At 40.2% G+C, this 21,636-nt stretch overlaps 7 protein-coding genes across 9 annotated transcripts; 3 read left to right on the top strand and 4 right to left on the bottom strand.

Moving 5' to 3' along the window:
- Positions 1–309: 309 nt before the first annotated feature.
- Positions 310–5,764, top strand: LOC108098625 (ras-related protein Rab-11A). Its single transcript, XM_017201696.2, has 5 exons — positions 310–397; positions 585–779; positions 3,001–3,122; positions 3,856–4,204; positions 4,878–5,764. Exons 2-5 carry the CDS (start codon positions 740–742, stop codon positions 5,009–5,011), a joined length of 645 nt encoding a protein of 214 aa, XP_017057185.1. The 5' UTR covers positions 310–397; positions 585–739; the 3' UTR covers positions 5,012–5,764.
- A 93-nt stretch (positions 5,765–5,857) lies between these two features.
- On the top strand, positions 5,858–7,509 carry LOC108098638 (protein Peter pan). Its single transcript, XM_017201713.1, has 4 exons — positions 5,858–6,245; positions 6,301–6,665; positions 6,726–7,153; positions 7,205–7,509. Exons 1-4 carry the CDS (start codon positions 5,916–5,918, stop codon positions 7,456–7,458), a joined length of 1,377 nt encoding a protein of 458 aa, XP_017057202.1. The 5' UTR covers positions 5,858–5,915; the 3' UTR covers positions 7,459–7,509.
- Positions 7,465–8,482, bottom strand: LOC108098640 (peptidyl-prolyl cis-trans isomerase CPR6). Its single transcript, XM_017201714.1, has one exon. It carries the CDS (start codon positions 8,376–8,378, stop codon positions 7,533–7,535), a length of 846 nt encoding a protein of 281 aa, XP_017057203.1. The 5' UTR covers positions 8,379–8,482; the 3' UTR covers positions 7,465–7,532.
- A 491-nt stretch (positions 8,483–8,973) lies between these two features.
- Positions 8,974–10,467, bottom strand: LOC108098585 (nucleolar transcription factor 1-like). Its single transcript, XM_017201625.1, has one exon. The coding sequence runs from the start codon at positions 10,454–10,456 to the stop codon at positions 10,208–10,210; it is 249 nt and encodes an 82-aa protein (XP_017057114.1). The 5' UTR covers positions 10,457–10,467; the 3' UTR covers positions 8,974–10,207.
- LOC108098582 (beta-TrCP) lies at positions 9,959–19,040 on the bottom strand. Of its 2 annotated transcripts, none has more exons than XM_017201620.2 (8): positions 18,483–19,040; positions 16,615–16,837; positions 12,174–12,445; positions 11,925–12,104; positions 11,308–11,762; positions 10,782–10,971; positions 10,596–10,731; positions 9,959–10,482 (listed from the first exon to the last, which is right to left on the bottom strand). In XM_017201620.2, exons 1-8 carry the CDS (start codon positions 18,537–18,539, stop codon positions 10,463–10,465), a joined length of 1,533 nt encoding a protein of 510 aa, XP_017057109.1. In that variant the 5' UTR covers positions 18,540–19,040; the 3' UTR covers positions 9,959–10,462. The 2 variants fall into 2 exon arrangements, with proteins under 2 accessions (XP_017057109.1, XP_017057110.1); XM_017201621.2 differs by having other exon boundaries at positions 10,785–10,971.
- LOC108098583 (acylpyruvase FAHD1, mitochondrial) lies at positions 16,758–20,658 on the top strand. Of its 2 annotated transcripts, none has more exons than XM_017201623.2 (5): positions 16,758–16,871; positions 19,470–19,572; positions 19,640–19,736; positions 20,098–20,244; positions 20,298–20,658. In XM_017201623.2, exons 2-5 carry the CDS (start codon positions 19,496–19,498, stop codon positions 20,637–20,639), a joined length of 663 nt encoding a protein of 220 aa, XP_017057112.1. In that variant the 5' UTR covers positions 16,758–16,871; positions 19,470–19,495; the 3' UTR covers positions 20,640–20,658. The 2 variants fall into 2 exon arrangements, with proteins under 2 accessions (XP_017057112.1, XP_017057111.1); XM_017201622.2 differs by lacking the exon at positions 16,758–16,871 and adding an exon at positions 19,215–19,348.
- Positions 20,659–21,477, bottom strand: LOC108098584. The gene is made up of 4 exons (XM_017201624.1): positions 21,372–21,477; positions 21,178–21,315; positions 20,948–21,104; positions 20,659–20,896 (listed from the first exon to the last, which is right to left on the bottom strand). Exons 1-4 carry the CDS (start codon positions 21,471–21,473, stop codon positions 20,700–20,702), a joined length of 594 nt encoding a protein of 197 aa, XP_017057113.1. The 5' UTR covers positions 21,474–21,477; the 3' UTR covers positions 20,659–20,699.
- Positions 21,478–21,636: the final 159 nt, after the last annotated feature.

Raw genomic sequence — 21,636 nt, 5'->3', positions numbered from 1 at the left:
GTGTGGCTTTTAACAAACTTGGTAGAAACTATAATATCGAAGTAAATACTGAAATAAGATTTTACTTAGTATTTGGATGATTTCTCATTGCCGTTTCTAAGAGTTTTCAGCATTTCAGCCCTAGAAAATACCAAAAAATAATCATAAATTTATTTCTGACGTGCATTCTGAACTTTACTGGTAATTTTTATTAAAACTTTAAACATTAATTATTTATGTTCTTTGGATTCCACGTATTTTTTTAAATTTTGATGTTTTTCCACACCTAAAAATTTTTCACCGACCCTAAAACTCGTGGTTGGTGTCTCTGGTTGACCCGTTTTTCTACCAGAAATGCTTACATACAAGCCGCAGCCAACTTCACTTCGATTTTTTTTTGGGAGTGACTAAGATTCGTGTAAGGAAAATTGCGAATAAAAATAAATGCTCTAAAGCAGCTGCGATTGTCAAATAACACTGCGCCAGCTGCCGGACACATTCTGCCATACGTTGCGAGCGCAGATGAGCTGGAGACAGCAGCGATTTAACCAACAAATACTGATATACACTTTTCTTTTCTTTACAACTACAACTGCAAATAAAAGTGTAAAGTGTGTGAGCCTACGACAAACGCATTGAAGAAATCGGCGGCGCGCAGGGATTATTGGATTTCGTTTAGCACCCGCACAGAAAAAGGACGGGAACTGGATTAGCCAAGGATATCGAATCGAGTGAGCGATAGCAAAACAAAGTCAGGAAAATGGGTGCAAGAGAAGACGAGTACGACTATCTGTTCAAAGGTAATTATAAACATGACACTAGCCGGTGGCCGAGGATGGGGATACGGAGGAGCACCACTTCCAGGGTCTCTCTCCTCGTTTGCTCTTGTGACGCAGTGGTTCAATGGCACTAATTGAAACTAATTGAGGAATAACAAAAAGTGCACTCAAAGAGCCCAAAGTTCATGTGTTGGTATATGGTTGGTGTCTCAGTGTTTGTGTGATTAATTCCCAAAATAAGAATTGAACTGCCCCTTGCAGTTGGATGCCCTTTGGTAGTTCTCCCACTCTCTCGCTCTCTCTCCTATTGGAGCTCTCTTCCGGATTGGAGTACGCGTACATCGCCGTTAACTGTCTGTTTTGTCATTACGTTACCGTTGCTTTCGCCACGTTGCATACAAAAGCAAAGGAAAATCGTATTAATAATCGCTTTTAAATCTTTTTTACATGCTCAGCCACCCACTCAAATTCTTAAATTGATTAGATTTCCAGTAACTAAAGCGAGAGTGTAGGCATTATGATTTCTGTACAGCTGGCTTTTGCATTGGGTTTTTTGTAACTTCTTTTAGTGGCTCTCTTGCTCTCCCGCTCTCAATTGAAAGTTTTGAAGCACAGTGGAGCAAAGTATTTTATTTGAATTAAGATTTCTAGCCCTTTGTCCCACATCTTCCCGCATTCGCAATCGTATAAGAACGATTTCTGTTTATGCTCTTGGGGTCATCAATTCTCAGTTCTTCTTTGTTCTCTCCGTTTTCTACTACGCCATTAGTTCCAATTGCGCTTGATAAACTAGTATCACAGCTGAGCAACTGTTGAATGTGATTAATGAAATTGTTGCGGCTCATCTTTTGTCAAATATTTAAACCCTTATCTGTCGTCATTTTTGGGTCAGGTATCCAAAAACAAAAAACAGCCATATGAGTGCGTCAATGGACGATATTCATTATGAGGCCTCCATTTCACACATAACGATATTTAGGTATGACTCACGAAACCTGCCAATAACTGTTAAAGAATTCCACTCCGCGATAAGCGCATAATCACATAACCAAAGTGGCCTGTATTTGGGTTGTTCAAGCCATTCCCACTAACAAGTAATGACCGCCGATTACTCCCCTTTTAATTTCTCGTCACATCCGCTATACTCAGGGTATTTTCTCTTTGAGGCTCCATGAAGATCGTTAGGAATTAAGAAAAGAGAGTAGCAGTTAGAATGACTCAGCGCTCTCACTGATAACTGTAGCCACGCTGCTCTCAGCTGTCCGCACAGTGAATAATTCTTTATTTCAATTTGCACAAGTTAGCACATAAAAACTAAATAACATATTTGCATGACGATGGACCACCTTGATTACAATTGGTATATACAAAATATTTTATACATTTTTTTAAGGAATTTTAACATTTATCCTAATAAAATAATTCTAATTGTCCATTTTAATTTGTTCAGTATCGGTTAATATTGGCCTTTGTTTTTCTTCTGTGTAGCTAAGGAGAAACTGATAGAGCAAAAAGGTGTTTGATGAGTTTTTGTTATTGTCTTCTCAATGGCTTAGCAAACACGCTGAATCAACATTGTCCGAAAAGGGTGTCAAAAATGAAAACTATCCGACATGTGTACACTGTAAATTCAGAACTTTAATGTTAATGTAGACTGAAAAAATTAGGGCAAACAGAGGCAAGTCGTGAAGCTTAAGATAAGCCATCATTATTGTTATTCTCTTTACAACAAATTTAATATGGCAAAACCATTTGGCTTTAAGTCTGTCCACATTAGGCTTTTTTTTCATATTCGGTTTTCGATGTTTTATAAGCTTTTGAAAATCAAGTGTGCTTCGAAATTGTTGTGTTTTTATATATGTACTTCTTATCGCATTGGGGCCCTAACTGGTTGGGCTTGTTTGATTGCCTAAACAACACCCCCACTCAATTATCCGAGAAATGTTTGCTCTATCGGCAATGAAATACAATAACACGAACTCCCGAACGTCAACTCCCACAATCATAAAACATTTGTTTCCATGGACTAAAGTCCCCAGAGCATGGCGGTTTTATGTACTTGCTGACCTTGGGGCGCCGTTCCAACGGCGAAAGAAGGACATGACCTAGCCGGCCGCAAGCCACTATCCTGACCGGCCGTAAAAGAAACGGGCTGCACCCCCACATAAATTATATTATGCAACTTCGATTACCCAATGCCAATGTCGCCAGCGTCAATAATGTTCTCTTTAATCCATTGCAGTTGTCCTTATCGGTGACTCGGGTGTTGGTAAAAGTAATTTGCTCTCACGTTTCACGCGCAATGAATTCAATTTGGAGTCCAAGTCGACGATTGGCGTTGAGTTTGCAACGCGCAGCATAGAGGTAAGTACGTGGGGAAAAAGTTGGGCGCACGGTGGGTGGGACCCACTGAGTGGGTCACGGGTAAACTTGCGTTTGCGTTTTCCTAGGAGAACACGTAGATGGGGCATCTATTAGAAAATATGGGGAAAAACTTACGTTCAATTTCAGTAAGTGTCTGAGAATTTCACTAAATAAACGATTGCCAATTGGTTTTCTTGTATAATTTATGAGCAATTCAGAGGGGGTTAAGTTAAATGTTGACATCATACTGAAAAAGTTTTAAAAATGTGCCCGCATTACTTGGCAAACCTCATTTTCATTTCCATGGGGGTTCAAAACTTACTAATTTTTGTTATTAAATGTACGTATTTGTTTCCTATTATGTAATTTGTTTTCAATAATTTTGTACTATTAAAGGCCTTCTAATTCAATTAGGATCATTCAATTTTAAGTAAGCATAAAAAAACTGACAGTGTGTAATCCAAAAAGCAAAACACAAGTATACTTTAGTCGCGTTGCTAGGATAGTGGTGAGCCTAGCTCCTGGAAAATTAACTTTCGTACCCAAATGGGCCATTTAGTACACTCCTGCAGGGTTCTTACCAGTACCTAAATGTTGACATCACTGTGCCGAGTTTGCGTATCGATTTTCAAAGCGAAACACCCGCAAGGATAACTCGGCAAAATTGCCAATTACTGTCACTATTCTAATGCTGTCCCTTTGTTTCACCTTTTTCACCCAACACCCAACGCAGGTCGATGGGAAAACAATTAAAGCGCAAATCTGGGATACGGCCGGCCAGGAGCGTTATCGCGCCATCACCTCTGCCTACTACCGCGGTGCCGTGGGAGCCCTGCTCGTCTATGACATTGCCAAGCATCTGACCTACGAGAACGTGGAGCGGTGGTTACGGGAGTTGCGCGACCATGCCGACCAGAACATCGTCATCATGCTGGTGGGCAACAAGTCCGACTTGCGGCACTTGCGCTCCGTGCCAACGGACGATGCGAAGCTGTTTGCTGAGCGCAACGGCTTGAGTTTCATAGAAACCTCGGCCCTTGACTCGACGAACGTTGAAACGGCATTCCAGAATATACTCACAGGTGAGTACATCTCCACCTGGAGATTTTATAGAACATTACTCGAAAGTTTTTCATCGGTCATCTTTTTTTACAATATTAGTCTAGCTCACATGGTTAAGATAAACGTCAGAGCTCATTTTAGTAGATTTTCCAATTTGATAGAAATAATAGGACTTGATAATTGTATTAATTTAGCAGAGTTTTGTTTTATACCAAACCTCTCTCTCAAATATGACATGACATGAAATTTATATAACTTATAAGGTTTAAAAGAAGGAAATATTAAAATAATGACGCATGCTTTATGAATATACATTTATAAAAATAAATGAAACAAAAGTTTAAAAAATTAGTCATAGCAAAATCGTTGAAAAAACATATAAAAAATTATGTTATACGTCAAATATGTGAAGCTTATTGAAGAACTTTAATTAGCGTTCAAAGAAGACATGTAAAATGTTATTATGACATAATGAGCTTTGTTAATTACTAGACTACGGAAATCTTACACCATTATCATCATTTAGAACCTCAGAACCCCAGAAATTGGAAAATTATTAAGATTCTAAATATTTTGTTTTAAATTAGGGAACTTATTTGATAATGTCTAGCAAACAAAAAGACAATGCCAATAAATATTTTAAGAGTAAAGCTAATGAAGCTTGGCTAATGGATTCTTGTCTTCGTTTTTCAGAGATCTATCGCATTGTGTCGCAGAAACAGATCAGAGACCCGCCGGAAGGCGATGTCATTCGCCCGTCGAATGTGGAGCCGATCGACGTGAAGCCAACTGTTACCGCCGACGTGCGCAAGCAGTGCTGTCAGTGACCGCCCCAAGCAACTTTCGCTATCCCCCGCAACCGCCAGAACAGCAACATAAACAGAAGCAACAACAATTATAACTACAACAACAACAGCAGCAACAGCAACAACTATAAGATCAGAAGCAGCGAATATCTGATGGACCGCATAAGATGTTTTTGTGTTTTTCAACCACAGCCACTGGCAGTTCAGTTTGTCATATGTGCATAAATTGATAAATCAAATCAACACCACCACCACCAACAGCAACAGAATCGAAAACAACATCCGGCTGTAGTTAACTGCGGTTTAAACTGAAGTTTTATATATACAGATTTAAAGAATATCGCATAAATCGATCGCCGTGGAAGGAACATAAGCAAAACTAAACACTCCAAATTCAGTTTAAGCTGTAGAACTATAATTTATATAAATATACATATATGCTAATATTAAAAATATTAATATTATTAATTTTTCGCAACATAATTACATAGTTGTAATTTTTCGAGAAAAAACAAACAAACAAAACCGGAGAACTTCGATTTCCACAACACTGCAGCGCGGCGCAAGCAAATTTTGCGGATTTTCTTCAGTTTTCACTCTTACATTTTCAACAATTGGCCACAACGTAAAAGAAAATTTGTCTAAAACTAGCTGATAAAAAGAAATCAAACAAAAACAGTTGTAAAACTTTAAATGCATAAATGAAACGAAATAACATCATTTGTGTTTGCTATGTTAAGTGTGATTAAATAAATATAATTTAAACAAAAGTAATTTTGAACGTTTTTTATTCAAGGGAAATAGGTTTGAATGAGAGTAGAGTGACCAGAGGAAGGCGCGCATTGCAAATGGTATTTTCAACGCATGCAGCCACACTGAATCCAACACGTGCGGCTGGAAAGTAAAATTGAAATAACATCAAAACATGGGCGGCAAGAAGAAAGTGCATCCAAAAACGCGCACGGCGGCTTTCAAGGCCAGCGAACCGAGCGAGATTGTGGAGGCGCCGCATTCCTTTGTAATCCACCGCGGCCTCACTTGCCCGTATATCACGGATCTCACCCTGGACTTCCGCCGGATCATGGAGCCGTTTACGGCCAGCAATCTTCGCGAGAAGCGGATGAACCGTATCAAGGACTTTGTGAGCCTGAGCAGCTTCTTCCATGTCTCGCACATGGGCATCTTTAATAAGGCCTCTACACAGTTGTCTTTCAAAGTGGTTCGCCTGCCTCGCGGACCTTCTTTGACTTTTAAGGTTTGTTTGACTTAAACACCTTTAGCGTTCCCATACAGCAGTTATCCTTTTACAGGTTCACCAGTTCACCCTGGCTAGGGATGTGATCTCGTCCAGCAGAAAGCAGATGATCGACCTCGATCACTTTAAGCACGCTCCTCTAGTCATTATGAACAACTTCAGTGGCGATGGCAAGCACCTAAAGCTGATGGCCACTACCTTCCAGAACATGTTTCCCTCCATTAACTTGGCCCAAGTGAATATCGGCACCATCCGCCGCTGTGTGCTGTTCTCCTACAATCCGGAAACGAAGCTGGTCGAGATGCGACACTACTCCGTGCAGGTGGTGCCCGTAGGTTTGAAGCGGGCGGTCCAAAAGATTATCAAGGGCACAGTGCCCAACCTAAGCAAGTGCAATGAAGTGGTTGATTTTGTGACCAAGTAAGCAGTGATCTTTTTTATACCTCTTTGCATCCATTACTTTATTTTTACTTCATTCAGAGATGGATATGCCTCCGAATCAGAGGCCGAGGATGACGAACAGTCACATGTGGTCCTGGCACAAACGCTTAAGAGCAAGGGAAACCTTGAGGACAACAAGAGCTCTATTAAACTGCACGAGATCGGTCCCCGTCTAACCTTGCAGCTCATCAAAATAGAAGAGGGCCTCCTCACAGGCGAAGTTCTCTATCACGATCATGTGGTGAAAACAGAGGATGAAAAGGAAACCTTGCGCAAGCTGGTCGAAAAGAAGCGAAAGCAAAAGGAGCAGCGGAAGAAGGAGCAGGCAGAAAATAGGGCTCGCAACTTAAAACTGAAGAAGGACGAAAAATGGGCTGCCAAGAGGGCGGCGGAGGGTCGTGCTGACAGCGATCCCGAGGACGATGCAGAGTACTACAAAGAGGAAGTGGGCGAGGAACCAGATGAGGGTGAGTTAATATTTTGTTTTCAAAAACAAACACTAAAGGATTCCATTGCAGAACTTTTCAAAACTGAAGAAAAAATGTCTCGCAAGCGGCCCAATCTGACCGGTGGCATGAAATATAAAAACAAGCGGGCAAAGCTGGATCCCAAGGACAAGAAGGATAAGCTTGATCGGAAGGACAAGTTCAATCGTAAGGACAAGTTTGACCATAAAAATAAAAAGGACAAGTTCGACCCCAAAAACAGGCGGGGAAAGTTCGATTCCAAGAACAAGCGGCCCAAGTTCGACCACAAAAAGAGTAGGAAATAAAAGTAGTACATTAAACATAAGCTATTTTATAAAAACCATCTGTTAGCCTGACATCAAGATCTTATTAATGGGAACTAGCTGAACATACGCTGCACCACCTCCTTGTAGTGGGCGTTGCTGTCTTTCCAGCTGGCTGCAATGTTGTCGCGCAGCTTGCTGAACTCTCGCTTCTCCTCGTAGTTGGGCATCCGCTCGATGGTAGCCTGCGCCTTGGCAAACTCCTTTAGGTGATAATAAGCTAATGCCCGCCGATAGATGCTCTTCTCGCTGGGACTCTCCTCCGTCTCAACAAACTGTGTGTGGTAGATGACGTGCTCATACCGCTTCTCCTGCAGCAGGCAGGCCGCCAAGTTGGTTTGTATCTGAATGAAAAGCGTCTCCACTTCCTGGCCGTTAATGCCATTGTCCTTTTTAGTCAGTTGGTTGAATGGTTTGTAGGTGATCAACAACTTTGCAGCCCGCGCAAAGTAATCAAAGGCAAATTTCGGGAAGGCTTTAAAAATGGCCACGCCGCTCTCTTTGAGGCGAAGAGCCAGGTCGTAAATCTCGGCTGCGTTCAGTTTCTCAACCTGCGTGTTCCTTACAATCCTCTCCAACTTCAGCTCAAACTCGATTCGTTCGCCGGTTTTGGTCGTAATGCTGCAGGCAGATGTCTCGCCGGGCACAAATTGCTGGAGTAGAAGCTCCAAGTAGCAGTCCACTGCGGTGAGTGATGTCCCCATCTCAAGAGTGTGCTTGGCCTCATTGTTGGCCAAGTACTTGCTGGGTCGTCCTCCCAAATTAGCAGTCTTCTTGGTGACGCTGAACTCCACCGTGCTGACCGTCGTGGGCTTCTCCAACTCCGTGAACTGAAGGGAAAGTACCTTCTTGGTCAGGCCCCGACTTTTGTCCTCCCACTCCGTACCCACGTACCAGTCCATCTTCGGAATTTATAACAAAGGAATCTCAAGGAATTTCTTTAAAAGGCATCCAGTTTTTGTTTTGTTGCGGTGTTACCAGGTGTCGTCAAAGCTCTCAGACGAAATATGTGCCCATAGCCACTTAAAATACTTTTCCGCATTTTTGGTATGTAAAAAAGCGCGAAATTTAAGTTGAAAATGATTTTCGCCCTGAAACTAAAATTGAAAAATAACTTAAAATAATTTAAAAAATATGATTACCTATGGTTTACGTTGTGAAATGTTTTTGTTATGGGCTACAATAAATAAGCAAATAAAAACTACCTTTTTGAATACCTATATTCGTCTTTTCGAAATTGTTAATTGTAAATGATTTATAAGAATTTTAATAAATTTAAAAAATTTTTTCAGCAGGACTACATTTTTCGACAAAAAGTAAATAATAAATGACTTACATTGAGCGAAATAAAATAAATATATACATATATTCAAAATTAATTCCAATTTAATGGCACACCGTTTTGGTAAAAGCCAAAAAACATTGGGCTTATAAAACCCAAGCTAATAATTAAAACAAGTAATTTATATAGATATATATCAATTAGAAAAACCACAATTTAGCATTTATACACAATTTATTATTATTTCTAGTTATCTGTTACCTATACTAAGCCCATTCGCGCAATAGCAGTTGCTCGGCAATCTTTTAACAAACTGCACTCTTTCCTCTAACAGTTTTAAATATTCCGGAGTATGTGTTCATATTTCATCATTTTTTGTTAAAGTAAAACGTTATGTACATACATTAGTTAACGCGGAAGCGGCGATCGTGATCCAGATCAAGTATAGCATTGGAACTTAACTTATAAATAGCAATACATATAGTAAAATATCCATTGATCACAATCAACGAACTGCATACATATAATTATATTGTTGAAACTTCCTGGAAATTTGCTATTTTCTACATACATCTGTATATCTAAAATCTATAGTTATCATAGATCAATCAAAGAATCGGTTATATATTGCAGTACAATGGATTAATTTTGTATTCAACTTTACTCGAAGGATTTTGTAACTACCAATTGCAGACACTGTTCGTGCCGTTCTTTACATAATTAACTTTTAATTTAAATTATTTGTATTTGGGTAACTTAGATTACAATTGCCAATAAAATACTAGGCTTAAATTTAACTTTACAATTAACACAAACTTTAGGCAATAGGCATGTAAAGTAGGTTACAGATGTGCAATGCGGCGAACCGAAATGATCATTTGCCAATTTCAATGAAGCGACTCTAACTAACATTTATACTAAAGACTGATTCCTCTGGCCGCTTTGCAGATTCATCCTGCGAAAAGGTTCCAAGCCATTTAACAGTTCTCCTTCCTCTTAAGGCGGCAGCTGCCTAAACGCGATGCTTGTGTATTTGAGCTAAAGAAACACTTAAAGTAACGCCCGATCGAACCACCGATCCATGGCGCGATTCAAAGACTGACCCTCGATTAGATTTACAGCGCCTAAACAACTAATACATAGTTTCATTTTGTTTTTGTTTCATTCTCATTCGTTCATGACAAACCTAACAGCAAGTTATATGTTTTGTATACTCCTTTTGCATTTATTGTTTGCTTTATAACTTCATTTAATTCATATTATGTGTGTGTTCCGTGTCTGTTGTGGTCGGGGTGTATGTTTGTGTGTGTGTGGGTGGATGTGAGTTGTGTTTTTGTGTGCGATTGTAAAATAGACGCTCAGAGATCGCTGTATCTTGGGTTCAACATAGTTTTTAAATAGACGAGACGCAATGCTGTGTGTTTACGCTGGCTTTAAATCACTCACAATTCATTCATCATAATCATTAATATTCTCAACATCTACATCGAAATCCAGGTCATCCGATTCTGGATCCGAACCGGAACCGGTGATAGAATCCGAACCAGCCGCAATTCGATGTCTATCAAATCCCCCCATAAACGCCCCAGCATCATCCCTAGATTCCTCATCAAAAAACTCGCCATCGTCCTCGTCCTCGTCGTCGTCCTCTTCCTCGCTCGAGGACTGCAGATGTAACTCGTGCAGCTGCCGTTGCATAAAATGTTAATGTTCCATCAGGGCCGCTATAGCAACGGTAACGGTAACAGCAACAGTCGCAAAGAAAAGTCAGAAAACAAAAAACGAAACCGTTATGCATAATTCAAGAGATCAATGAGGTGAAAGTCGCTTCTCTTACGTGACGGTGTGCGGCCGGACTTGTTCTCATTGGGTGTGAAGTTTAGAAAGTCCCAAATCAAAATTGTATCATCGTGCGAGCTGCTTACAATCTGGAACTCATCGAATTGCAAACGAAAGACGCGCCCAGTATGCTCCTAAAAGGGTTTATTAGACAAGAGCGGAAATGACGAGGTGGATGACTCACCACAAGTGTATTCAGACAAAGAGTATTGGAGGCTGCTCGCGGATCCAGGGCGGCCACCAAGTCCCACACCTTGATCTTGCCGTCGTACGCGCCGCTGACGATTCGTTTCGTGTCGAAACGGATGCAACGAACCAATTCCTCATGGCCTTCAAGGACACGTAAGCAGGCACCGCACTCGATGTCCCAAAGTCTGAAATTAGATCAAAGCAGATGGACAACATGGATAAGTTCTATGCTAACAGTTTTCTCCAGATTTCAAATGTAATATTGTAATTCCGATATTATAGTATATATAGTAAACAATTCTTAATTTACCTAACCAAAAATGATAAAATCAACTTTGGATATCAGTGTATCTAATATTGGTATAAGGAAGCAAAAAAGTTTAAAGCGAAGCCATTAGCTTTATTGGGAATGGCCATCAGCATTAATTGCTACTACTGATCGCAACATTTACCCATGAAAAAAGTTTAGCACACATCATTAATCACCGATCAGGAAACTCGCTTAAATTCACACGCCTCACCTTATGGAATTGTCCGAGCTGCCGCTGACCACCAGGCGGTCTCTGTACTGCAGGCAGGCTATGCCACGTTTGTGGCCATTCAAGGTGCGCACGAATTCACAGCTCGAGGTGGACCAGACCTTGATGGTGCGGTCCCCGCTGGCGGACACGATGTACTTCTCATCGAAGTCGACCACATTGACGGCCGCGCGATGACCGACGAGAACGCGACGCAGCGTGATCTCGCTGGGCGAGGTCATGTCCCAGACGGCGATGGATCGATCCTTGGAGCAGGTCACCATCATGCCGTTGTTGAAACGCAAGTGCAGCACCGCCTCGCAGTGGTGGATGAGGGTGTTGACCATCTCGCCAGTGTTTACGTCCCACACGCGGACGGTGGAGTCGCTGGAGCCACTGATGATCACCTTGTCGTCGTACTGCAGGCACAGCACCGATCCTGTGTGGCCAATGAGGGTCTGTAATTAAGGGAAAGTAATGTTAAAAGTGTTTAAATAACTTTTGAGTTTGAATGTGGGAAGTGTGTCTTACATGTTTAAATAGAAAGAAATGTTAAGGCAACATAACAGAAAGTAATATTCTAAGGTTCTTCTCACTTTATAAATGAATTTGTAACCCACCTTAACGCACTGCAGATCCGTACGATCCCAGATCTTGATGGTGTTGTCCCTTAACCCGGAAACAATCTTGCCATCATCGTACTGCAGGCAATAGACACCCTTCGAGTTCTCCGACCGACAGTTAATGCGGCGCAGCATGTGCCGGCCAGTTCGCCAATTATTCTCTATGCTGTCAATGTCCTGAAACCATATAATAAGTCAGATTAAATTAACCAATTGCAAGCAGGACATTTTGGGGTGAATACTCACATTCATTATCTTGGGGAACAACTCGCGATGGAATGAGTGGGGCCGCTGTGTTTGTCCCGGCCTTGGCTTGAAGAGGTACTGCATCCAATTGCGCCGCTCGGCCAATCCGCGCCACAAGGAATCTGTGCGCACCTTGCGTTCTATGAGCTTCTTCCAGAGCATGCCCTCGGAGATGACGCGCAACCATTCCTTGCAGACCAGCTCGGCCGATTTGAGCGACTCGGCATCCAAGTACGACAAAATGTTCTCTGCGATGTGATCCAGACCCTTGACTGCATTTGGTGGAAGAAAAGAAAATGTAATTAGCGTAACTCGCAAGCATCTAACAAGCTATTAAAGTTTCTCAGATCTAGATGATTCGCTGAGAAGGTCATCTCTTCAGCAAAGTTAATGACTAAAGCAGCTATTTATAGTTGGCACCCAGCTATCTCTGATATGACACATCACAAAATTGCCATCAGATATGAGGTGGAGCCACCCTACCCAACTGCTACTGCTCTTGTCAGACACCTACTCAACCCAACCCAACCCAACCCGACCCGACCGAACCCAACCCAAAGCAGCCCAATCAAATCCAATGCAATCCAACCACATCAGCAGACTTTAACTGGGCGACGAACAAGAGGCAAAATGATGCACCTAACGGCATTAAAATGCACTTAGCCCAGTAAGTGGGAGTGGGAGTGGCTGTGGAGGAGGCGCAACCAATAGAGCGGCATATTTACATGTGTCATACGAAGGAGTGGTGGTTGGGTGCCCCAAAGAGGATGAGGAGGAGGAGGAAGAGGAGGCATGAGCCACATCTAGAGTCACATCTCTATCTGCATTGACAACCCGACTGAATGGGCCAAGTCAGAGTCAGAGTCAGAAGAGCCAGAGCAGAATCTGAAGTGCCTGCGAGTATTCACTGGGTTGTGCATTCTGCTCCCCTCGCTCTTGATGTTCGCTGTTCGCAGCATTTGCCAAACACAATTAAAAATGTGCATAACTCGCAGCAATGGCAGGCTGTTTGGCGGGCGGCAACGATTTGGCTCAAGTTGTTTGCCGTCGCCGGCGACTAACGGTCTTAAGAGTGTCTATCCGTCTGTGAATCCGTCCGTCCGTCGGTCGCTCTGTCGTCCCGAGCCGACTGTCCCCCCGGTTAGCTGCCTTTGAAGTGCATTACAATGTAAATGGAGGAGACAATGTTGCCTACTTTCAACTCTTTTTCTTTCCTAGAACATTCAGTGATGCCAACAAGTCGTTAAGGGGGGAAATACAATTAGAAGGCCTGAAATGAGGGCTATCTTTGGGAGTGGATTGCAAGTAGAGTTTTAAATGAATCTTAGTGATTCTTTTTGCATGTTATTGGGTAATTATTGAGCAATAAAAATCAGTCAAGTTTTTTGAAAAATATTGTAATTAAGCCCATTTATGATCAATAATGTGGAGTCGTGTTTTTAGGGAAGGACTTTGCGCCGTGCAGTCTCCAGGTCCAGGATCACGACTTAAACAAAAAACAGCAACTGGGCTTTAAACTTAAAGGTACAGCGCACACCATGAATTAAACCATATTTAAAAAAAATTATTTTTCCATTAAAAAATTTTAGGTTAAAAAAAATTTCAAAAATAACGATTTTTTTTTGACTTTGATTGTAAAAAAAACATGTTATAACAAACAAATATGAAAAACCGTTATATTCATGGTGTGGAGAATTTAATTTCAAACATAATGCAAAAAACCGCATTCGATTAAAATAAAATCTTTGAGCTGTACATTGCACGGCGACTTTGAAAACACGACTTTTCAGGAGAAGCGTTTAAAGTTTACTTTTGTGCATGTCCGCCATATGACACACCCTCACTAAATTGCGTATAACTCTGAAAATAATTACCGGACGGCTTTATGCTTTTAAAGGCTTACTCCCAGATATATTTGGAGTACATTAAGCCAAAAAAAAATTTTTCGAAAAAAAAAATTTCTAATTGTATTTCCCCCTTAAGGAAATGAAGGAAAAAGTAAACGAAGATCGGTAAAAAGGAAAAATTAGTAACATCAAAAACTTGATTTATTATTTTTCGGGTTTCTCGATTGTATATAGTCTGGGATGCTTAACTAATAAGATTAAAAACAAGTGTGGATTCATTAATAAACTAAGATTACTAAGTCGTTTTAATCTAACAAATGGAATTTTCTGTTCTTCTATATTAAATTGTGAAAGGCTGAAGAGAGTAAGAATATAAACTTTTATTTTACTTCTAACAGTTTCTTTTGCTGATTTTATCTAAAATCTATATTTATATAAACTTTTTTAAAATAATTGATTGAAAGGATTCTAATTTCATAAGATATACAACCAATCCAAAACCAAAATATGAATAAATGGGTATATTTTTTGCCTTTTCTTAAGCTAGAAAAAGCTAAACGCTCATAGCAACATCGTCGTATAACAAGCATGAACAAGGAGGACATTGCCGGGGATTAAGTCAACGGAAGCATCCGACAACTTCCTCAAAGAACTTATTCCAGACTGGTAGTTCAAGGAAAGAAAGGCTTACAAATTAAAGAGGCATTCTTCGCGAAGACATTTCACAATATAGGTGTGTACTGCGTTTCTGCTGGCAATCAGAGCCCTGCTTAATAAGATGCAAAATTCTGAACCAAAAACAAACGTAAAACAAAACCCGGAAAACGAACTGAACGGGGGAACAGAAATGTATATAAATATTCTGTAAATGAATGCCCTTGCGAAGGCTTGAGTTGCACGCACAGGTCTTGTTGACTATTTGAGTCATCGATATGCACACGTATCGCGATGCATTGATAAACGAAGTGCTCGCTTATTCACATAATCAGACTCATTGTAAACCAGTTTATCAACACAATACCAGTGGTTCCAATAAAACTCATAATCAATAGTTTTGTTATTAGTTAAAAATCAATAACAGAATCGATTCACACTTTCTTATGAATAATATACAAGGTTCGCTCCGGCTTTCGGTTCTGTTTTTGTTCCGGTAAAGCGCGTTTAATGGAAGCAACGACCTTTCAGTCAACAGCCCACAGCCAACAGGCAACAGCCAATAGCCCCCTTCTCGCCACCCACTGGCTTTCCTCGCTGGAAACATGCCCGGCAACAAATCGGGAGTTGAAAGGGTGAAAGTCGGGGGGAGCGAAACGAATCGCACTGGGTTCCGAGCTCTGAGTTCTGAGCGGGATTTACCTTTCATGTTGTTCAACTTTGTAACTGCCGTTTGTTATTGTTTCAGCTATTGCGTGTCGAGGGATTAAGCCCGGCTTCTGCTCTCTATTCGCCACTAAACGTGGCTAAGATTTATATTGCAGCTTTGCCCGGTTTTTGTTTTGGCTTATAAAAACTTTAAGTTTTGGGAGCTCCATCCCGGCATCTGCTATCGCCTGCTTATCAGCAGTTGCCAGGTGGCGTCTTGGCCATCTGAGAGTACTGACCTCCCATACAAAGTACGCTGTTGATAACGTTTGTGTGTGTCAGAATACCCCGTTCGCATGTGACGTATGTTTGATTGCCTTTTAATGAATTAATTTAACCTTAAACAATCTACACATATATTGAGATAATACAAAAAATAGCCCTTGAGGTAGCAACCTCATATTAAGGGTTTTTATTTATAGGCCGTTAAGGCTGATCCCGATAATAAAGAGCTTTTACAACATGTTATAAAACATCATAACTCAAAGAACATTAACTAACACTGGAATACTAATAGAATAACCTATATAATCTATTTAGTAACTAATAAGCCATAAATAGTTTTTATAACGATAATTGCTTTATGCTCATTGATTCAAGCTTGATTAACTACCGTACTTCTATTTATAGACAACTTGGTATACTATTCAAACAATAGATTGAAAAAACTAGCTCAAATTATTCTTATAAATGGGTTGTGACTTAATCGATATCTGGGTATTTTAAAGTATGAAATAGATTCTCTGGCAATTTAAACGTGCTGTTAATCTGAAAAGCAATAATCATTTTGTTTGATTCCAAGAAGGCGTACCAATTAAAGCTATCCACACGCACTTATCTACAGTTCAATGTTCCCCATCCCGTGATTTTATCATTTATTTCAAGGCCTATAGACTATTTCAACACCTTTTGCCCTTATTTAGATGACAAACGTGTTTTAAATTAATAGATTCATGTACCTTTTTTTGATACTTTTGTTGAGTTTTGATGACAAATGAAGCGATGAAATTTGGGTTTTGTTTGTTTACTAGATAATATCAGGATTTGTTGTTATTAAAATTATAAGATAATCTAATAAAGGTCAAACCATTCTAAACGGGGAATCAGTGATATTATGCGTGTTTCAGAATCCTATGTTTGATTTTTGTGTGTGAACTTGAACATGTTACCTGATTCTACTTTTGTTAGATGACACCCATAGAATAAGTAATAAAATTTATATCGTCACTCACTTGGCAGCAATGTGATAAAGTCCCGCTGGAGCATCGGCTTGAGATAGGCGTTGATCTGGCCGTGCTGATAGTGGCACATGCGCGACAGCAGCTGCTCCACGAAGTCCACCTGGCCCGACTCGCTCCACTGGGTGAAGTACTGGAAACAGAGTTCCCGCTCCGTTTGGTAGGTGGGCGAGGAGTCTTTCTTGCGCACCGGATCGTACAGCATAGTGGTTGTGAACTGTATGGGGAGAAGTAACAGATAGGAACGTAACGTAAGTATGGGGAAATTAATTATGAGATTGCATTTGTTTGGTTTGCTCGGGCGATGACATGTGGGGTGTTTGGGTTTGGATGTCAAGGGGCGATCGTTAAAACTGGAAAAGTAGGTAGCTGCGGGTTGTGCAACTTTTCTTTATTTTAGGCAAGTGACGACCCAAACTGGGGGCTTACAATTAGGCAATTAGTTTCGACTCCGCCATGAGTCTCTTTCTTCTCGTAATTTTCTCGTTTTGTTTTTATTTGGCGGCGAAAGAGTTTGCAAAGCGGATTTCTAAAAAACCCCGACTAGCAACTGAAGCAGATCATTCACACGGCCAGTTTATAAGTAATAATTGTATCGACGTTTATTTGGTGTTCCATCCTCATTATGTGTATTCTAAATATAGACATTCCCATTGATGGCCCAATAAGATCCACACGAACAACATTAATCAACAGCCATCAATTAAATGCTAAAGATCTCGGCAAACAATTTCAGCAAAATAAACAAATCGGACATTCGAGTGTGAGTGATTTGAGTAATTAAGTTAACTGCAATGCCAGCAATGCGAAAACCTTGCGTACAGCACTATTTGCGAGTGTAGTAAGTGTTGTATATAAGCATTCGGTTCGGTTGCCTTAATTTAATTGCCATATTATGTTTTTTTTGTGAGCTTTAGTTGTTTGCCTTTGCCTGGTAACTTTGAGCTAATATGAAGGATGTCACAGTTGGCTCTAGCTGTGAATTATTCTATTGAGCTAAAACTTGGTTTGTGCTACATGAAGACTTTCCGATTTGTTTTCTTAAATTTTACAGAATTAATATACTTTGAGTTCAATATAATCTTTATTGGTAATATTGTAAATGGTAAATACGTAACTCATTCTATAATTAAAATTTTTTTGGTTTACAAGGCTTTGAGTTTTCACTGTTTTGGAGTTATTACTGAGAAACAGTTTATCATTAACCAGATTCAACCTTGATTCCAGCAAAATAAACCCAGATGACTCAAGCAAAACATTATTGCTTGGCAAGGGAAAAAAAAAAAAAAAAAAATTATTTTTGGGCACATTGCTTAATGGTTTTTGCGGTAACTGACCTTCAGCAAAGTAGCCTATCTCATTTAATTCCATAACTATTGGGTATACAATAAAATAAGTACTGATTGAAATGTACACGGCTGCAACAAAGTATACTGTGTGAGAGGTTTGTTATTAATTGTGTAAACAAACTCGAGGGCAATTACCGAAATCTGAAAATTGTTTTTGGACCAGCCAAAATCGGAAATTGGGTGATATATGTATAGAGACGGATGATTGGCAAAGGGGAGGATGACGACGATGAATAATTAGGCTAATGCCTGAGTCTGCAAAAGTTTAAGGTTAGCCTATAGGATCGGTGACAGTGTCCGAATTTAATAGAGTGCACGAGTGCAAAATCTGTAGTATATACGAAAATAAAGCAATATTACACGCACACAAGTATATGTGGCGCGACTGTGTGTGTGTGTGTGTTTGTATGTGAAGAGGCGACACCTTGGGCATTATGTACTTAATAAGGTGTGCATAATATACATATGCGGGCAGAAATCGCGCTTAAATTAAGTAAATAAGCGAAAACTCACGGCCTGTGCATTGGAGTTGGTTTCGTCCATTATTTTGTCAGTCTCCATTTTCATCATTGTATTGTTTGTGTGTTTGTAGAGTTACTGCTCGTCTTTTCTCTCTCTCACGCTCTTTCTCTCGGCTGCTTGCCGTCGCACTTGCACTCACGCACCACGTAGGGCCTTTGCTGACTTTTCGGTTACGCGGTTCGCAAATCGCTTATTGCTTGCAATTTCATATATTTTTTAGCTCGAACGAAAATTACAATTTGTTCGTCTCGTATTCAGTATGACCGCAGGCGCGATGCGCGAAAACGGCGAAGGCGAAGGGAAACTCAACACGCCGAAATCCCCTCACCAATCGAGAGAATCTCGCTGGCAGTCATTATTTTCGCAGCTCCTGGCTGCTTGCACTTGTTGGTTTCTGCTTATGGAGTTCGCGCAACTACTCTGCACGAACTTTTCAAACGAAAGATTTAATTTTTCACGAGTTTCCGCCCAAATATGGACTGACACCAGAGGCAAAAGAAGATGAGTGTGCACTATCGATATCGGTAGCTGCGTGGTGTGCAAGCGGTCGCACTGGCAGTGCTAGTGTTGAAGAACGCCAAGAAGGAGATATCGTTTGTAATGCCCCAATAGTTTTCAAACAGGTTGTTGTAACTACCGTTATTCCTATACCGATATTAAATTTGAATAATTTTCAGAATACTAAAGTAAAATAGTTTTACAACTGACCAACACTCGTGGCCAACGTTGGCAACCCTAGGCATCAGCTGTGTTCTCGATCGCTCTCTTGTTTTTCTGTTGTTATTTAATTGATAAACTTTCTGCGGGGGGCGCCTCTCCAGATAACCCCCACTTTTAAATTAATAAACCTTGCGCAAGTAAGTGTTTTCCAGCTGTCAATGGCTAAACGCTCACTTTCATTTGACCGCAGAGCTGTTCTAGTCTAATTCTTTTCTCGGAGTTCACAGAATAGTCAATTTGGTTTTTTTTAATTTTCAGTGGTGCAACTAACTAGAATCCTGAGGATGGCTTGCCGTGACCAAAACGCCGCCAACTTCTTGAGCGAAGGCAAGAAGATTGTTGGAGTGGCTCTCAACTACATGTAAATTTGTGCTTACTTGTACAGTTTTGTCTAAATGGGTAATCCCCTGAATCTTTATGTGCCGCAGGGACGTTGTAAAGGCCAGGAACGTTCCAGTCCCCAAGGAGCCACTCGTCTTCCTTAAGCCCACATCCTCTTATTTGCAAGAAGGACAGCCCATTGTTGTGAGTTAATTAAAATCGTAGAAATTGGTGCTACATTTTTTCAAGACCTTCATTCGCCTATAAAACGATGGCATTACGATTGTAATTTTAAACGAATTTAAAAAATATGTAAGGATAGGTACTATTCCAAAATGATAACTACAAGTCGCTAGCAAATTGTGATTCAAACGTCAATTATTGGATTTTAAGAACTTTTTTAGATAATCAAGATATGAATCCTACATATGTAAATTAAACATTACATTGAACTTTTAGATACGATTTAAAAAAAAAAAACAGTAGCTTTAAATGAAATTTATTAAGTTCGCCTTTTGTAGGGACCTTAATTAATAAATGTTTTTAATATTTATGGCTTTTTTAGATACCCAAAGTTTTTACCAAGGTGGCCTATGAAGTGGAGTTAGGCGTTGTGATTGGAAAACCCTGCAAGAATGTCTCTAAGGCAGATGCCATGAGCTATGTAGCAGGTTACTGCCTGGCTTTGGATCTCACTGCTCAGTGCAACTTGGTAAGAACCCTTACACATTTTACTTTCATTCAATATATAAAAGTATTTTTCAGGGCGCAGCTCGAGCTGCGGGTCATCCGTGGACCTTGGGCAAAGGATTTGACACTTCCACGCCCGTCTCGAAATTTATACCCCTCGACCAAGTGAAGGACCCACACAATCTGCCACTTTGGCTGACTGTCAACGGAGTGGTGAAGCAAAGGGGCTGCACCGCTGACTTAATATTTAAGGTGCCTGACATAATTTCGCATGTGTCCAAGTACATGACTTTAGAGCCAAACGATCTTATTCTGACCGGAACGCCTAACGGATCGGATGCTTTCAAAGCTGGCGATGTGATTGAGTGCGGAATGGCGGAACTGACTAAATTGACTTTCCAAGTGTGTGGAGAATAAATACAAAATAGCAAAGCTATTCGTCTGCCAAAGCTTTATATTTGGGTATTTTTTGATATGTTACTTTCTGTTGACAGCAACGTCGTCACAGGCGATCAAATATTTCCGCATCGCTGTACAATCGTTAGTATTCTTCCATTTGGTGGCTGGGCAATTTACGTATACCTGCTCCATAATACAGGCTAGTAATGTTGCAGGATAATAGTCGCACTCTCCCTTTGTGCGCATCCATTGAAATTGTTGAGACCGCTTTAGAGCTGTTTAAATTTTCATATTTTTAAAAATGTTTACATTTTGTTGTAACCCACCGTAATCCGTACAACTGTTTAGGCTTTTCACCATTATTTGCGACATGGCTTGGTCGTCTTTGTAGCGTTGCTGATAACTTTTCCTTAAAGCTTCTACGTGGACGCTTCCATTGTTCAGTAAAAAGCCACTACTTTTGAAGTAACACTCGGCAATACACTAAAATTTAAAAAATGTTCTAGAAGATTACTAATACTTTGTAGAATTCTTAATATACGAAAATATCTCTCACCGCATGAAGAGCCACTTTATCAAATTTTAGATTTTTCGTCCCTCCATTACTTGTAGTTGTTAAGTTATTGTCCAGCAAAGATTTACGACAGGTTTTAATAACTTTATCGTTTTTTTGTACATCGCAGCAGGAACTTAACTGAAAAAATATAAATATTTGACATACAAATTCCTTTTATTGTAAACATAACATACGAATTTTGGCTGCTTCGCCTGGTCACAGCTAGTATAATTAAATGATCTCACACTATAGCTTAAAATGACCAGAACTATGAGGAGATATAAAGTTCGAAACATTTTGGTTGAACGTTTTTAATAAACTGATTTTCAGCGCAAGTTGTCCCAGAGTTTTAAGGCCCCATATAAATTACTTTAATATAAAAGTTAATGTTGCATAAAAAGCGTATAATAAAGTCTAAAGTAAATTAAAACCAAATACCTCGAAAAGGTAGGTTGCTAC

This window comes from Drosophila ficusphila, unplaced genomic scaffold, assembly GCF_018152265.1.
Source record: "Drosophila ficusphila isolate 14025-0441.05 unplaced genomic scaffold, ASM1815226v1 contig_791, whole genome shotgun sequence".
Classification (NCBI taxonomy): domain Eukaryota; kingdom Metazoa; phylum Arthropoda; class Insecta; order Diptera; family Drosophilidae; genus Drosophila; species Drosophila ficusphila.
The sequence above is the reverse complement of the archived record's forward strand: the minus strand, read 5'-3'. Positions and strand labels throughout refer to the sequence as shown.